Source organism: Astatotilapia calliptera, chromosome 18, assembly GCF_964374335.1.
Source record: "Astatotilapia calliptera chromosome 18, fAstCal68.1, whole genome shotgun sequence".
Lineage (NCBI taxonomy): Eukaryota > Metazoa > Chordata > Actinopteri > Cichliformes > Cichlidae > Astatotilapia > Astatotilapia calliptera.
In genome coordinates, this window is record NC_137439.1 from 21,696,202 (window position 1) to 21,715,193 (window position 18,992).

Consider the following 18,992-nt stretch of genomic DNA (forward strand, 5'->3'; position numbering starts at 1 on the left):
TTGAAAAGCATCAATCTAACACCAACTCCATCCTACAACTAAATATTAATGGGACAATTTCTAATGATAAGGATACCATAGCAAAATATTGTTCAAACTTTTATTGCAAACTTTATTCTTCTAGTTATTGCCCTGAAGCTTGTCTGACTTTTTTTTTAATTCTTTAGACAAAATTACTCAGCTGAATGAGGAGGATAGTCAGCTTTGCGACAGATCGATTTCTTTGATTGAGGTTGCAGATGCTATAAAACATCTAAAGATTAACAAATCACCTGGAACTGACGGCCTTACTGCCGAGTTTTACAAACAGTTCACTGACAGTTTAGCCCCGTTTCTTTTAGAAGTTTTTAAGGAAAGTATGGATAGAGGTACACTCCCTCCCACTTTATGTCAAGGTTTGACCAATCTCTTTACTGAATAATGATTATAAGATATTGGCACAAATTCTGGCTAATAGAATGAAACCTGTATTAGATAAAGTTATTGATGAGAGTCAGTCTGGTTTCATGCAGAATCGTCATATATCAAATAACATAAGATTAATTCTAGACATAATAGATTACCCAGAACTTGTACAGGATGATAGTCTTATTCTTTTTTTAGATTTCTACAAGGCGTTCGACTCCTTAGAGCATGAGTTTATTTTCACTGCTTTAAATAAATTTGGGTTTGGTCAGTCCTTCTGTAATGCCATTCGGACACTGTATTCCAATAGTAACAGCTCCATAAAGCTTGCCACTGGTACTTCCCCAAGATTCTCTCTAAAGCGTGGAGTGAGGCAGGGTTGCCCCCTATCCGTATATTTATTCCTTCTTTCTGTGCAACTCCTTAATTCGCACATTAAACTCAGTTCTTTAAAAGGTCTGGTCATTGCTAACAGAGAAATACTCATAAGTCAGCTGGCAGACGATACAGCTCTCTTCCTCAGAGACGCCTCGCAAGTTTCAGTGGCCATTAACAATATACAGCCATTCTCTAAAGCCTCTGGACTTTCACTCAACCTGCATAAATGTGAACTTTTACCAGTTAAAAGTTGTTTAGCAACTTCAATTCATGGAATACCTGTAAGAAACTCTGTAAGATACCTTGGAATTCAAATAATAAAAAATGAGCAATCCAGATGCTCCACAAACTTCATTCCTATTATAGATAAATCCCAAAAAATCTTTAATCATTGGCTACAGTGAGACCTGTCATTGAAGGGTAGAGTTCTGCTATCGAAGGCTGAAGGTATCTCCCGTCTAACCTATGCTGCCCAGTCACTACATGTTGATAATACAACCTGTAAGTCAATTAACAAATTATTATACAATTTTTTATGGAAAAATAAAACTCACTACTTGCGTAAATCAGTAGCTTTAAATTCATATGATAAAGGAGGTATAAATTTTATTGATTTCGGTGCTCTTAACAACACCTTTAAAATAAACTGGATTAAAAAGTATTTAAAAAATCCCACTTTTATCTGGAACTTTATCTCACATCATGTGTTCTCTAATTTAGGCAGCCTTAACTTCCTACTGCTCTGCAATTATAGTATTCCAAAAATACCACTGAAACTTTCTCACTTTCATCAACAAATTCTTTTGGCATGGGCGCTGATTTACAAACACAATTTCTCTCCACAAAACTGTTTTATTTGGAATAACTGCAATATTATTTATAAAAATAAAACTCTTTTTTTTTTTTAAATAACTGGTTTAATAATGGAATAATCTTGGTTAGTCAGTTATTTAGAGAAGATGGACTCTTTTATAATTACTCTGAGTTCCTCAGGAGATACAATGTACCGATAACGCCTAAAGAATTCTCAATAGTGTTCGATGCCATCCCATCTGGTCTGTCCATGTTACACAGATGCTCCCACAGTGCTCCACTACAGGTCACTCCCCCGGATGTGTTACATTCTTCTCTTGGCAATGTTTGCTTTTCCTCTCATAAGTCTATAAATACCAAAATAAGATCTCTCTTTCAGGATGCAATGGTCTCTGTTCCATCAGCCATATTTTATTGGGCCAATTTTGTAACAGATATTGAATGGAAAAAAGTTTGGACTTTACCACAAAGGTTTTTCTTGACAAACAAAATTAAAGAGATTTCTTTTAAGTTGATTCATAAGTTTTACCCTACCAAACAATATTTGTCCAAATTTATGGCTGAAATAAATGTAAATTGTACCTTCTGTCAAGAGCAACCTGAAACAGTTTCTCATCTGTTTTGGTCATGTAAATTTACGTGTAAATTCTGGAAGGATTTCCAGAATACTGACTTTGTTCTCCCTAATCTTCAACTGTACTATAAGGATGTTATCTTTGGCTATTATAATTTTAAAGACAAGGACAATGATGCTTTCTTTTTTATAAATTTGGTTTTATTTTTGGCAAAATTTCATATACACAAAAGCAAAGTCCTTGGCAGAAAGCCTGAACTTCTTGTATTAAAAATGGAACTTGCACAATATATAAGGACAATCTCCTCATCAAAAAACACGAAGGCTCTCAAGACTGTTAACATCTGTAACCGATTGAAACTGCTAACTTGATTTTGGCTCTTGCAAACTTTTGTTTATTTATGTTCCCCTTAATTTATTTTATTTTTTGTACTCACTTTTGTCTCACTGTCCTTGTCACTCTTTCTGTTCCTCATTGTACTACCACAATGTCATCTTTTATGTGATCCCTGTTTTACTTGACTGTATGTCTATAATGTGATAAATAAAGTTTAAAAAAAAAAAAGGCTGCAAACCCCAAATCCGGTCATTGGCACTTCCTGGCTTGTGTAGTTACTAGGTAACAAAAGCTCAACACTGCCCCTAGCGTCCTGGAGCACTTCCGTTGTGTTTTTGAGTTTGCAAGTGTTTTGGATTTTGCAAGTGTTTTGGAGTTTGCACGTGCTTTGGAGTTTGCACGTGCTTTGGAGTTTGTACGTGCTTTGTCTCTAGGGGCCACCGTATATATGGGACCACGAAGTGTGCATCGGACTTTGTCACTACCCGATCCGTACCGGAAACCCGATCGGTACCCCGCATGCGCGAAAGGTGTCTACTTCCGGTCGAAGCATTTTACGATAGTTACATGTCAGAGTATCTGTTAAGATGTTAAGAATAACAAGTATCTCTTAAAATGTTTCCGATAATGAAACATTTAATATAATGTAGACAAAAACAAACAAAAAAAAAAGATAGTGACAGATCGGAACTTCCGATCCTTACTGCGCATGTGCAAAGTCGGGCCGTACAAATCGGGTCTACCCGATCCGTACCGCGCATGTGCAGGGGTTTTCTTCTTCTTCTATTCGTTTAATGGCAGTTTACTCCCCAGTGTAAGAGGATACCGCCACCTGGTGACTGAGCGAATGAACCCTATTGTAAACTGAATTAGCATCATTACAAACGTGTGTTGAATTTGATTTAGTGATAGTCGAATGTGTTTATGCTTGTCTGTTTGGAGAGGATTGTTGGAATAGTTATGATGATGTCCGCTATCACTGTCAATTGCCAGTAAACACTTCATCTGGCTGCTGAATCTTCACGTGACATATTACAAAGTCTGTATTATTAACTCTGTCATTAGGCACCATTCTTCTTATTTTATGGCGCTGTTGTTCAATCGGGGGACGCTCTCTGTTGAGGAGAAAAGCAAAAATTTGTTGCGGATACAGATTATCCATTGTTTAAATGTCCTGGTAGTCAAAAAGGAGGCAGAGCTGTTGAGAAATGCTAAGAGCTAACTGGGCGCTAACCGTGTCATTCAAATATATTGAATGTCGCAATGTTGGCAAAGAGAGGAAGTGACGTAAGATTTGCGCATGCGGGGTACCGATCGGGTTTCCGGTACGGATCGGGTAGCGACAGACTTGTCAATACCCGATCCGTACCGGAAACCCGAATTTTCAGAAATGTGAAATATTCTGAAACCTCTTTGTCAACATCATCATCCGAAGCCTCTCTCTCTTCCAAAACCAATTGGATGGCCCTCGCAGCAGATAATCTTTTGCCATCTTGATCAGTTGTGATAAAGAACCACACTGGCAAAGTCTTATTTATAGTATTATGCCGCTAATTTGCAGGTGGGACAGGGTATGAGAGAATAAAATTTGGATCCGAGGCCGAGGGCACCCCACCCCCGAAGTGGCCCGAGCGAGCCCCAGGCTCCAGGCCCCGATAAGCAGCCACCAAGGAGTGAGCCGATGTGTACCTGGACGCCCATCCCCGGACACAAAGAACCACCAACGCACCGATGTCTGAGGGCGTCTGCAGCTGGCAGGGGAAGTGGTGGGGGGAGATAGGCCTCCATACCTTGGAGGGCCTGAGATGTCCCCAGAGAGGTGGCGTCTGCTCTCATATGCAATTACTTAACACTCACCCAACGTGGAGACAGACATAAAGAGACACTGTACACACAATCACACTCCCCAAGCGTACTCCATACCCCAGGTCTAGGCACCCAGACCCAGGTGGTGTTACCCTTTTCCCTGGGGTGGGGAGAAGCAGACCGCCCCAACTCCGCAGCAGCAGGGAGGCCCCACATTCCAGACCCCAGTCGGACGGCCAACTCCTCCTCCTAGCACCCCTGCTCGAGCAGGCCGCAGAGAACGGGGGTGTGAGAAGACTCCAAACCTCCCTCCACCCGCTCATATGTAGTGTAGTGTTGGTGTATGTGTGTTCTAAGGTGCATTTAAAACCCAGGAGGGCATGGAGCTACCTGCCAGAGAGCAGCAGGTAAGCGCATAGCCCCTCCTGATAGCCCTCAATGTCTACGTGTATTTAAAATTGAGAGGTGGGCAACGGTGCCAGGGGTGAGGTGCATACCCTGATGGTAATTTGGAGTCCGTGTAGCGTGCCCACCCCCAAGATCCTATATGAATGTGAATGTCTAAGTTGTGAGATAAAATTGAGGCACAGGCAGCCAGAAGGGGACAGAGGGGGGGGGGATGCCTCCCCTGCACCCTGGTGATACCCCAAGGCCCTGCATGTGTGGGTGATTGTGGTGGAGCGGGAAGAGGGAGGCAGCTGGAGGTGGGGAGGGAAGGAAGGGAGGGGCAAGTGACCCCTCCCTGGGGCCAGCTCCCCCACTGACCCCAGTAGGCACCCCCATACTCTGCAACCCGCCAGGGAAAGGGGGCCCAGGCCCATCCGGACCGGGGCCCAGTACAGCAGCACCACCTGGCCCCACAGAGCCCGGGACAGCCCACCCGACCCCACCACACAGAAAAAAGCACCCACCCCGTCATCCAGTCATCTTCCAGACTACACGAGACAATAGACGCCCAGGCTGAGATCTTCCTCCACCTCTCCTGTATCTCCCCCGCCTGCAGAGTGAGTTCCTGAAGAGAGGAGAGCTCCTGCTCCTTCTGCATTTTTAAATAAAACATTTTCTTAGTAATCTATCTGAGACAATAACCAGGGCCAGACCATTTCTGACACCTCCATCATTTTTATTGTGCAACAACATGATCTGATCTATGATCTGTGCCCCAGTTAATCTCATGCAGTGCTAATTCGAAAACTCTCACATATTTGGACAATCTTCTATAACAAAAACATACAAGTTTTCATTGAAGTAAACACACAGAGCATTTTTCCCCCATGCCCTGAGAGATTGCAGTAATAATCTGGTCCTGTTGAACCACAGCTGCCATCTGCTGAGAGAGCTTTGTATTTGTCCAGCTTATGACCACTGAAGAAGATTTATGGGATCCACCTGCCCGGTTTCTTCTTTGACCTGAGCCTGATGCTGCACTTTTCATCTTGCACATGCCGTCTTCCACCTCAAACACACACACTAGTTAACATTTGTCTTTCTGTGGCAATGCTTGGGAAAAAAGCAAAAGGTTGGAGGTGGCGTGTCACAGCCACTGCTGGTTAGGGGTGACAGAAATAGTGTGCTTGATAATTCACTATATGCGAGTCTTTTCAGACACCAGGTGCTGTAAAAAAGCATTTGTGTTTTTAGAAAACCCAACATGAACCCCTACCATCTTTAGAGTTCTGTGAAATGTGTGCCTGTTCGGGCCAAGACAAAACTACTTTCCTGATGTTTAAGATGAACAGGTGGTCACCAAGTCTTTACAGTCACAGGGCGCATGCGCACGCGCACGCAGCGACCGGCAGTGAGTGAGAGCTTGGCATCCTAAGTTTGGCATCCTAAGTTTTTAAGTTTTTACCATTTCTTTTCGGTTCTATTGCTGGCATGTGTTTTGGTTGAAAGAAGTGACAGTTTTCTTACAAAGTGACACACGCTCCACAACAGTGAGAACGTCATGGATTCTTTCTTCTTCATTGTGGTTGGATTTCTACTGTGCTGGCTTGTTTCCAATGAGGTGGGTGAGGCTGTGAGTCAGCTGAGGATTGTTTACTCCCGCGACGAACTGTTACAACTTAACTTACCGTATGATGGTAAGGACCTCACCTCATGTATGTATGAACTCTCAAGGAGGGGGAGTATGCTTGTATGTGAACAAACGTTACTGTAGCGCTGTGACTGTTAGAGAGTGTATTTGTACACCAGATGTTGAACTTTTATCCGTGTCACTGCGCCCTTTTTATCTCCCTCGTGAGTTTCCACAACTTTTTATTACCGTAGTTTACATTCACCCGAAGGCTCACCCCGCCTCCACTTGCAGCATCATTTCAGACGTAGTGCAGAAGCTGCAGGCGCTTTCTCCTGATGCACCAAACTTTATAATGGGGGACTTTAACCATGTCTCCCTTAAATCAACTTTGGGCAATCTGTATCAATATGTATCCTATCCTACCAGACGGGATAAAATGTTGGACCTTTGTTACGGATCGGTGAAGAATGCTTATAAATCCCTCCCGCTTCCTCCTCTGGGATCTTCTGACCATAACTGTGTCCATCTTCTGCCCATCTATAAAACTGTCTTAAAACGAGAGAAGACAAAGACTAAGGATTTTGACATATGGTCAGAAGAATCTGTGCTTACCTTGCAGGAATGTTTTAAGTGTACAGATTGGGAAGTTTTTATTCAGTCTTGTGGAGAAGATCTCGACGCTTTGGTGGATGTTACTAGCTCTTATGCAGTATTTTGTAAAGACATGATTATACCCCGTAAGTCTACGCTAACAATAAGCCATGGGTCACTAAAAGCGTCAAATCCTGTTTAAGGAAAAAGAGACAGGCCTTTAAAGAGGGGGCTGTTGCCGATTTTCAGACAGCCACCAAGGAAATGAAAATCGAGATCTTGAAAGCAAAACAGAGCTACAAAAACCTTCTTGAAAGCAAATTTGCTGCAAAAAATTTTGGGTCTGCCTGGACTTGTATGAAAACCATAGCAGGGTTTCAAAATCCCCAGAGCAGTAGTCAGGTCATTTTAGATGGTTTTAATTAAGACAGAGATTTTGCAAATGCTTTAAACATGTTTTATGCTCGTTTTAGTTCTTCTGATTTTAGCGAGGATATTTTGGAACTGAAACAGAAACTGAGAGATACTCAGCACTTTATCATTGAACTCAGCGATGTTAAAAAGGCCTTTCATACAGTCAATGTGAATAAGAGCCAGGGTCCTGATAATATTAGTGGCCGCCTAATTAAATCTTGTGCTGATGAACTCAGTCCTATATTTCAGGTTATTTTTAACAAATCCTTGCAAACACAACATGTGCCCTCTCTTTGGAAAGAAGCAGTCGTGGTTTCTGTCCCTAAATCTAGTCGTCCAAAAATTCTAAACGACTTCAGGTCTGTTGCCCTCACTTCAGTTGTAATGAAAGTCTTTGAAAAAATCATCAGAAATGTGATTATGAAAGAGACTGAAGGTCAGCTGGATCCAATGCAGTTTGCATACAGGCCCAACAGAGGAGTGGAGGACGCACTTTTGACTTTACTAAATCTAATTCTTAAACATGTAGAGAGTAAAGGGACTTTTGCAAGACTTCTTTTCATTGATTTTTCTTTGGATTTTAATACAATACAGCCCCATATTTTAATTAAAAGACTTTTAGAACAGTTTGAAATCAGGAAAAACCTGGTGGGCTGGATTTTAGATTTTTTAACTGACAGGTCACAAAGAGTGAGAATAAATGGGGTTCTGTCTGACCCAGTGTTCTCCTCCACAGGTTCTCCTCAAGGGTGCGCCCTATCGCCCTTATTATTCACTCTCTATACAAATATGTGTCAGAGCAGACATGAAAACAGGGTCATTATTAAATATGCAGATGACTCTGTTATTGTCAGCTTACTGAAAGAGGGTGAAATTAACCACGGTCCAGTCATTGATGACTTTGTTCAGTGGTGTGAGGAGTCTTATCTCCAGCTGAACATATCTAAAACAAAAGATATGGTGATTGATTTTAGGAAACAACAAAATGGGCACGGAGTCACTTTAATTAAAGGTCAGAAAATAGAGCAAGTACAATCATATAAATATCTTGGGACCATAATAAATGAAAAACTGAACTTTGATCAAAATTGCAAATCAGTTTGTAAAAAGGGTCACCAGCACCTTTATTGCCTTAGGAAACTTGTTCATTTCCACATTGACCAAAAAATTTTAACTTTGTTTTATCGTTTTTTTATTGAGTCTGTTTTATCCTTTTGTTTGGTGGCATGGTTTGGTCAGACCTCTGTCACAGAGAAAAATTCTCTAAATCAGATAGTGAGATGGTCCAGTCGTCTGATAGGTGAGCCACAGTCTTGTTTAGCCTCCCTGTACTCTAAGCAGGTACAGAGGATGGCTTTATCAATCCTTAAAAATGGTTCCCATCTTCTAAGGGGTGAATTTCAGCTTCTTCCCTCAGGACAGAGGTTTCTATTTCCGAGATGCAGGACAAAGCGTTATAAAAATAGCTTTGTCCCCGTTGCTGTCACTGAATTAAATAAGAACTGTTTTTGATTCGAAATATTAAAATTACTATATATGTGCCACAGTGAGCTTTATATATTTACTAGGTATGTGTGTGTGTGTTTTTTTTCTTTTAAAGGGATGCCAAATGCTGTCATTTTTCTGTAAAGCAAATTTACCTTGTCTTTGGGTATAAATAAAGTTACCTAACCCTTGACCTTGACCTTATATAAGATGATGTGATCTGTACATACTTGAGCTTAATCCCGTGTGTCCCAGAGCTTTGAATCAGTCGACTTGATCAAGTGGAAATATGTAATGGGAAACTCCTGTAGGAGGCTTAATTCAGCATGTGGTTGACCGAAGCCTCCAGGGGAATAACTCTTAGTTTTCCTGGAGCACTGACTTGGATCCTGTTAAGATTCAATATTGAGGAAGGGTACAAGAGGTGATCGAAGAATAACCACACCGATCCGGCCGGGTAAAGTCAAACGATGATTTTAATGAATACACGCGTGGGAAGAAAACTCTGTACGCAGACAGGAAGTAGTCTTCGACTTAATCAAAGCATGAACAGATATTTTATAGCATCAGGGTTTATTTACTGACGCCCCTTCATACGTCACAGATACATTTTATACATAGATCAGATCAACATCATGACTTTTCACCTAGAAAATCATCTTCTATTTTCATGGCTAGCCCTTCCTGTCTACCTTTCAGTTCTTGTCTTGTTCCTCTTTCTTGCCGAGACACCAAGAAACGGTTCCTCTTTTACCAAGACAATTTTGCAGTTACAGCCAAACATAACTAACCTCTCCTCTAAATAAATCTAATTTAAAGTGTGTGTGTGTGTGTGTGTTGACCTCACATGCTCTTTGTGTCACCTCTTACACTTCTGACCTTTTACCAGACCAGAAGCTCACTGAGACTATGTGTATGTCTTCTACTAAATAAATGTTTTAATCAAGAACCTCTACTAAAACCTTAATATAAAATGATAAAGCTATCTGTTACATTGTTAAAGCCTCGTCTTAGCCTGCGGCTCAAAATAACTTCCTGCTTCTTTCTGCATACGACTTCCTGTCAGCCTGCAACTCAGTCTTTCTGAAAGAGACACTGTCTAAACCTTGGAATGCAATATCCATGCTGCAAATTATATTATTAATGCAATAACAATTATTTAACAATAGCAGTAAAATAATTTCCCTCCTCGACACTCCCCCTTTTGACCTCTGGAAAACCAGAGGTCACAATACATTGTGTCCTCACGCAGACCCTTCTCTGGTGGTCTCGAACCTCGAGATCTCCAGGATCCTCGCCCCTCCTGTGGTCGCCGAGATCAGTCTTCTGCAAAGGAAACAAAACACCTTTTCTTGCATCTCCCTAACTTATCCTATCTGGGACTCTTTAATTAAAAGCCTGATCCTAATTATCTTCTTAACTTATTGACTTGTATTTATGTATACTCTTCAACGTTACTCATCACTTTAAAATTCTTTTAAGCGCTGGTTTCACGTCCAGTTGCTCGCTCTACTTTCCCTTATCTGATCATCAACATCCTATGCACAAGTTGTCGCTGCTGCAAGTTAATCAACTCCAAAAGAAAACAACCACTTCAATCAATTAAGTTTAAGCATATAAGCAATTACTCCTGTATACATTTCATCATAGCTAAATGCTGCCTTGAAACAACTCCTATGTGTTAACACTAACTTCATTTTAAAACCTCACATTTCCTATGTTATCACCTGTTTTGGTATAACCTTTTTATTTCATTTTGCTCCCTTAATGTAACAATACCTTCTAATTCTAATGTATCAGACTTAACCAAAATATATGCTTTCCTTCCTCTTTGGTCCTTCTTTAAGTTCAGTTAAAAGCTAAATGAATTTAGGGCCTTTTGCCTGGAATCAATACTGTCATGTGTGTTTCTTAACTCTGTGTCTGTAAGCGTGTGCAATCCTTCATGAACTCATATTATCCTCACAGTAGATTGGCTAATCATAGCGCTAGCCAAAGGCTCATGACCCTCCAGAGACAAATTTGAGCCACAACTCCTTTAAAAGCACAAAATGCAATATGTATAAAATAGTTATAACTGCACCTGAAATACAAAGTTAACATCATCATAAACATCTTATGGTCATCAAAGCAATGGGCAGGGCTGCGACCCAATTTAGCCCTGTCTGCGCACAAATTTTAGCCAATTTGTTTTCCAAATTTAGGTTCATCCTCTCTACCTCTTGCAAATCTTTATTCTTGAAGTGAGCACCATTGTCTGATCTAATTCTCTTGGGAAACCCATGCCTTGGAATGTAATGATTAAGCACTTAATCACGCTTTTCGCGTCTTCACATTTGGTCGCCCATGCTTCGGGCCATCCAGTCAAAACATCCACACACACCAACAAATACCTCACCCCACCTGGGCCTGTATCAATCATGTCGGTATAATCAATCACGACCTCTTCTCCTGGCCTTCCTGGCATGAGAACCTTACCAGCTTCAGGTTTTACTGCTGGCTTTGGGTTGTGTGCCCCACAAATTAGGCACGTTCTGGCCTTTTCCAGTATCATCCTTCTCAAATCAGGATGCCACCATCGGCACAAATTTCTCTCCATCTGTTTCACTCCCACGTGACCAAGCCCGTGAGCCTCATTCACCTTTTGTTCCGCCATTTTTGGCCGTTAAAGCGGGACGCCCATCTGGCCCCTTCCACAAACCGCCATCTTGCCAGGCTCCTTTGTTTTCCCACACCCCCTTTTCCTCTGGGGATGTCTCCTCCTGAGCCTGTCTAACTTCTTCCATGCTGTTAGTGCTAACCTCCTCTTCTGGGGTTACCTGCACCAGTTGTCTCTGTCCTTTGTAGCCCGCTGCTTCCTTTGCGGCTTCGTCAGCTTTCTGATTTCCTCTTGCCACCATACTGTCTGCTTGTGAGTGGCCTTTGCATTTTATAATACTTACCTCGTCTGGGTCCTCCAGGGCCTTTTTGTGACAGATGGGTGCATTAGTGGCCGTTCTGAACCCGGCTCTCTTCCACTGAGCCAGTTCCACATGAGCTGCTCCAAACGCATATGCTGAGTCAGTGTAGATGTTCACTCTCATGTTTTTAGCCAACCTCAGGGCTCGAGTTAGGGCTATCACTTCAGCTCTCTGGGCCGACTGTTGTCCCTCGATTTTTCCTTCAACCTGGGGTTTCTTAATACAGTCATGTGGTTCTCCTGACCCCATTAGGTCTGCCATATTTATTCCTTCATGTGTGAATATCAGATTTGGCGCCTCTAAAATTTTGCTGAACCTTTGTTGCGTCAGTGGAGTCATTGTGAATGCCTGTGAGTTCACATAGGCCACTACACTGTGTGTAGTAAGCACTTTCAGTGGGTGTTCCCTCACTATATGTGCTGTTTTCTGAATTATCTTTGCTACTCCTGCTGCGTGTTGTGTGCATGTGGGATGCCTTACTTCTGTTGAATTTAATCTTATGCTGACATACATAAGTACATCCCTACCTCCCCCTTTTTTCTGAAACAACACACCATTCACAACTCCCTTTGTTTCTGAAACATCAAGATAAAATGCCTCATCATAGTTAGGTGTGGCCAGATCTGTGGCTCTTGACAAATCCTATTTTAGTGAAATGAACGCTGTCTCTGTGTCCGGCGTCCAAGGCAATTCAGCCTTCAGATTTCGAACACCAACTTTCTTGATCAGATCCCTTAAAGGGGCCGTTTTACCCGCATAGTTCGGAATGAACTGCCTGCTGTAACCTGTCAAGCCAAGAAAGGAAAGCAACTCCTTCACAGTTCTTGGTTTTGGATGTGTCAGAATTTGGTCTCTGTGTGTGTTCATTAACCCCACTGATCTGTGTGCGATCACCCGCCCCAGGAATGTTACCTCTGGCCGGACCAACTGCAGTTTTTCTTTGCTCACTTTGAAGCCACACTCCGCCAATCTGTTCAACACCACGAGCGATGCTGCCGTACAGGCCGCTGCTGACGGGGCTGCAATAAGAAGATCATCAACATACTGTATTAATTTACAGCCCCCTGGCAGTTGACATGGGGACAATGCCTCTTTCAACACCTGATTAAAAATTCCTGGTGAGAGTGCAAAGCCTTGTGGTAGGCGTGTGTACCTAAATTTGCGGCCTCTGTATGTGAATGAGAAAATGTCTCTGAGTGACTCGTGCAGTGGGAGACAAAAGAATGCATTCGCTAGGTCAATACATGTGAACCACTTTTGGTCTTCAGTTTTGTGCTTCTATTATGGTCTGTTAAATGGTATGTCATACTTCAGCCGGAACAGGACAGGCGAACAGTTAGCTAGACCCACATCTGTGGGCCCTGCGGACCACAAAGTACCAGGCAATTTTGAGAGCTCAGCTACTGCATCAGGATGATCCATTCTTTCCCTGCCATGTATTCTGGAGATTTCTTTATGTTCTAAGATCACTGCATCGTTGGACAAACAAGTTATGCGATATATTTTACATTTTGGTGCATACCAGACATTTGGAATTTGGGTGCCTTGCCAGCATGCGTTGTCCAGCGCCCGCTTGACCATTGGTCCCAGATCTCTTGGCCCATGACCCTCGTGGACCGCCAATGTAATGTTAGGGGCTGAATCCTCTCCCACATTGTACCAAGGCAGTTGTTCATCAGTAAATTTCACAGCCGCGGCCACACCTTCTGGTCCAACATAAATGTTATGTGTTTGCACATTCCACGTCTGTCCCTCAAGATCAGACTGGAACTGTTCCCAATAGATATCGTTATCTTCCCTATCATAAAAGAGTGTAACGTGGAAAGGATCTCGCGGAGGGGAATAGACGGCCAGGCTCATTACCCAGGGTTTCCATAGCTGATAATGTCTCAAAATGCCTTCTTCCACTAGCCTCCCCCAGTAGATTTCGGCAGTGGGTTGTTCAGAGTTCTGGACTAGATATTGAGTCTTTGAAGGTGATCCCAGTTTCACAAGCAGGTCCCTGCCCATGAGATTTTCCAGGCACCTGTGAGGACACCACATATTGGTGCTTCAAAGTCTGTTTTCCCAGCTGTGTCAATGCTGGATCATCATCATTGACAGCATAGGTTCTGCCGTCCCCACGCTGTTCAGTTTCTCCGGGCTCCATCAGTATTGCTCCCCCTCCCAGCCCCAGTCGGCTACTGGGTACTGGGGGGCTGGTGCTGCATTCGGGTTTGGAGCTTGATGTGCTCCCCTGTAAGCAGCTCTTTGTCTTGGGCCTCCTCGTGCCTGGGATTGATAGCCTCGCCCCTGATAGTTCTGCGGCGGTTCAGGGCAATCTCGGGCCCAGTGTCCTTCTGCTCCACATCTCAGACACGCAGTCCAAGACACTCTGCCAGGATTCCCCGGATTCCGAGCCCTTTGTCCTCCCCTCACGGATCCACCACGCCCTCTCTGCGGTCCACCGGTCCCCCAATTCCCTACGGGTTGACGCTGCCTTGGTGCATTGGCGGGCCAACGGTCATCAGGGTAGAGACCCGGATCCTGATCTGGCCAGTCAGGCACAGGATCGGGCTGAGGCCTTGCCACCATTATAGTCTTATTTAGTTCTTTCGGTTCTTTTTTCTTCGCTTTATATTTTTCGCGAGCCTCACCCAGCTGCAGCCTAAGCAGCTGCGCCTGTACTTCATCTAACTCTTTCTTTTGTTTGTTTGCCAAATCCTGTTCCTGCTGAAGTCTGTGGGTCACATGTCTCTCCCACTGCACCGAGTCTGCAACGGCAAAATCTGGGTTCTTTTCCAAGTCAACTGCAACCTGGTTGGGCAGCCCTGCCAGCACTGCCGAACGAAACCACGCTCTACTTTCACCCTCCTTCCCCGGATGTATTCCTGTTTCTAACAACCATTGTTCCTTTGCTTTAGCTAAACACTCTCTGGGTGTGTTTTTGGGATCCCAAATAATTTTTGGAATGGCTCCAAAGTTAGGAGTTGGGTCCTTCTCCCGAACTGCATCTGCTAAGTCACTCTGCACCTCATGATATTTCAGGTCATTTGCATATCTGGTTGTTTGAGCTATCTGCTCTACATCTGCTAACCCACCACCCAGCATACAACGTCCGGCCAAAGTGCGAAAGTCGCCCAGCGCTAATTCTTCTCCTTCCCAATGTTCTCCCTTGGTTATTGGTGGAAGTTGTTTAACCAATGCTTCCAAATCTCTCACCTTATAGGCGCGATAAACTGGTTCGTTCTTTGGACCTGCTATTAGAGGCAGACTTAAACCAGGGTCAGGAGCTCCTTGTTCAAAACTCACTCTTCTACTCTTCCTCAACTTTCCTTTCCCCTTTGAGCTCTTAAATATGGGCTGTCTCTGTGCTTGGTCTCTCTTCACACTTCTTTTCCTCAAAATTAGGCTTGTACTTGGTTGGGGTTCAGCTCCTCCATCTTCGTCCTCCTCATCGTCTTCTTCTCCTGATGACGTCGCACGGTCTTCATTCTCCTCTTCTGGCCCTCCCTGCATTACTCTCTGTTTTATAACCTCCAATGCCGTTAATGCCTCTATGGACGCACGTAGGGCCTCATGCATTTGTCCATACACTTCTCCTTCAGTTTTTAACACCAAGCTCAGAGGTATTTTATCACCCAGCCCTTTCTGTTGGGATATAATAGGTTTACTTACCTCAACCTCCATCGCTTGGCACTCTTTCTCTGCTGATTTTGATACTCCAGGGGAAGCCAAGCGAACAGCTTTCTTAAGCTGTTCGAGCTGATCCTTCAGAGGTTTGCATCCCCTTTTCCTACTAGGTGTCGCACCCGAGCTGTCAGCCATTCTCTGAAACACAGACTTACCTCTTCCAATGGCGTTGGTCGACTCCACCTTCTTGGTCTAGGTCACCCAGACACGCTTAACTTTCAGTTTCAGTCTTCGTCTCGCTGTTCTCGCAACCACTGGCTCCTCTTCCCCTGCTCGGTGATACACAAAGTTTAACCCAGCCCTTTAGACGCTGTCCTCGCGTTCTCAAGCGTTGACACTCAATCAAAATTATTCGCCCTCAAAGTGTTAATATATGACACCAGCAACCCTTATGCGCAACGCGCTCACCTCCGTATACTTACCTCTCCAATAGTTCCTCGGATTAGTGTTTTTTCATTTATTTTAAACCCATTAACGGCGCTGCGCGTCCCTTATATACTTTACAGCAACACACCCTCAAGCATCCCGTACTAATAAATCTAAAACCAAGAAATCACCTTTATGACATTATGTCAAAGCTTTCTCCATGTTGCACAGCCTGCCACAGGTCTAACAAAAAAATCGCTGCCCGAGAAGGCTCCCACATATCAAGGTGGTCGTTTTCACAAACTTCCAGCAGACCCTCAAATAAACAAAAACAACGACCCAGGCAGGCTTCCAGTTCAGCCTCCTCAATTTCTATGCACACTGAAAACTCATGGGGAGATTCTTCTGTCTCCCCGTGTCCTACACAATTCACCTCCAAATGATCCCCTACAATTGAAATTTCAGTGTGGAATGACGCAGAGATTAACATTTCCTTATTTATTCACTATATGTAACCTGAATTTTCTCTCTCTTATCAAATAACAAAGGTTATCTTTACAATTTGTTATTGAACTACTAATTAAGTTGCTTTTTATGGTGTCAGTGATAAACTGCCCCTAAAAAGTCCACTTTATTGCGTGCTCATTGAGTTACTCCTATCAAAACTATTTAACAAGTTCAATTTACACATACTCATTAATCTGTCACGCTTATTAGTGGCTCATGGTTGCTTAAAGCCTATGTCTGACTTGACCACAGAGTTAGAGCATCATTCAATCCTCTCAGGATGACCACTCCACTTACTCTGCATCCAGTCAGCTCATGAATTAACAACCCTTGCAGACTGTAACCCTTTTATTTTTTGTTTATGCCTTCAAATCCACCTTAAATCTTCTTTACCTAACCGTTGGTTTTAAACACAAACAATTCTTATATTCTATTTTGAAACGCTGTCACCATTCATATATTTACAATGTTGTTATTTACTAAGCCAGCATTTTAACTGCAGACATTTATCCACATTTGCAAACAATAGTTATAGAGCTGAATGACACACAAAACCGAAAGCATAGTCCTCTCATGCGCTCTGCATCAGCTGCCTCATTTGCATGCACACACACTCTTCATCTAAGAATAGCAGCAGGCAGTCAGTGCATTGCTGACTCGACCCACAGAGATCTTTTTTAATACAGAGACGTCTTATATTTACAACTGCACAGATTTTATGCCTTTTAACACCTACCGAATTTCGAAAAATTTAAGTTAACGGTCTAACCGATAGAAGTCCAACTTTTTTGTAATCAATTAACCAGTATCTGTCCAACAGTTTCTGGCCTCATCTCTAAAGTCCCTAACTCAATTTAAAAGTGTCCAACACCCAAGGTCCAACCTTTGCTGCCCAAAAAAGCGCAGATACCGTTCCAAACGGTAAGGAGATTCTAACTCCTAGTTATTCTGGAGTGCCCCAAGCTCCACAGTGACCAACTGACTATCCCTCTTCGAGGACAATGCATAAGCGTCCTTTGCATTGGCAAGCGTTACCTCTGAGCACTGCGCTTCCTACCAGTCCAACTGGCGTTCTTGAGTAATTTATAATACTTTGGAACAACAATAAAACACCCAACAAAGTGTAAGACTGAAGCAGGTCCAACCTTATAACCAAAAAATAACCAGATTCCCTAACATACTAAACGGTCCAACCGCATTCAATCATTACCAGCAGTCCAACTGCTTTAAATCCTCAGTACTGTCATGACATTCTCATCAAAATCAAAACAGACATCCACCAGTAACTTCAGTGAGTAGACTTAAATTTTATCATGTCCAATTTGGCACACTTTGGAAATAATTCAACAGGTAGTGCCTTACCTTTTGGATAAGCCGGCTTATGCCCACTCACTTAGACCACTGGAATTCACGTCTGCCCGTCAGACCACCCAAGACCCCGGATTTCTCCGTCCAAACCTCCAACTCTCCTTCCCCAATAACCGGACGAAGCCCCCAAATGTTAAGATTCAATATTGAGGAAGGGTACAAGAGGTGATCGAAGAATAACCACACCGATCCGGCCGGGTAAAGTCAAACGATGATTTTAATGAATACACGCGTGGGAAGAAAACTCTGTACGCAGACAGGAAGTAGTCTTCGACTTAATCAAAGCATGAACAGATATTTTATAGCATCAGGGTTTATTTACTGACGCCCCTTCATACGTCACAGATACATTTTATACATAGATCAGATCAACATCATGACTTTTCACCTAGAAAATCATCTTCTATTTTCATGGCTAGCCCTTCCTGTCTACCTTTCAGTTCTTGTCTTGTTCCTCTTTCTTGCCGAGACACCAAGAAACGGTTCCTCTTTTACCAAGACAATTTTGCAGTTACAGCCAAACATAACTAACCTCTCCTCTAAATAAATCTAATTTAAAGTGTGTGTGTGTGTGTGTGTTGACCTCACATGCTCTTTGTGTCACCTCTTACACTTCTGACCTTTTACCAGACCAGAAGCTCACTGAGACTATGTGTATGTCTTCTACTAAATAAATGTTTTAATCAAGAACCTCTACTAAAACCTTAATATAAAATGATAAAGCTATCTGTTACATTGTTAAAGCCTCGTCTTAGCCTGCGGCTCAAAATAACTTCCTGCTTCTTTCTGCATACGACTTCCTGTCAGCCTGCAACTCAGTCTTTCTGAAAGAGACACTGTCTAAACCTTGGAATGCAATATCCATGCTGCAAATTATATTATTAATGCAATAACAATTATTTAACAATAGCAGTAAAATAATTTCCCTCCTCGACAATCCCCTTTAGCCTTCAGAGCTACTTTAATTCTACATGGCATAGATTCAACACGGTGCTGGAAACATTCCTTAGAGATTTTGGTCTAATGATATGAGAGCATCCTGCAGGTGCTGCAGATTTATATTCCCCACACAATTATAGCATCAGCAGGAGCCTGAGTAGCTGATATAAGGCAGGGTGGATCCACGCTTTCATGTTGTTTACACCAAATTCTGACCCTACCATCTGAATGTCGCAGCAAAAATCACAACTCATCAGATTAAGTCTTTTTCCTTCTCTTGTCCTGCTTTGGTTGTTTCCTGCTTCCTTGTTATTTGTTCATAGAATATGCACCCAGTGTGGTTTTCTGCTGCTGTAG

General features: G+C 42.8%; 1 protein-coding gene across 1 annotated transcript; it reads right to left on the reverse strand.

The window, feature by feature from the left end:
• Window positions 1–12,708: 12,708 nt before the first annotated feature.
• On the reverse strand, window positions 12,709–18,628 carry LOC145422016 (uncharacterized). The gene is made up of 2 exons (XM_080293144.1): window positions 15,878–18,628; window positions 12,709–15,610 (listed from the first exon to the last, which is right to left on the reverse strand). The coding sequence occupies exon 2, from the start codon at window positions 15,588–15,590 to the stop codon at window positions 13,932–13,934; it is 1,659 nt and encodes a 552-aa protein (XP_080149270.1). The 5' UTR covers window positions 15,591–15,610; window positions 15,878–18,628; the 3' UTR covers window positions 12,709–13,931.
• Between the last annotated feature and the right edge of the window lie 364 nt (window positions 18,629–18,992).

Coding starts and splice junctions, on each gene's coding strand:
- LOC145422016 (XM_080293144.1), bottom strand. CDS start 15,590: ATGGCTGACAGCTCGGGTGCGACACCTAGTAGGAAAAGGGGATGCAAA.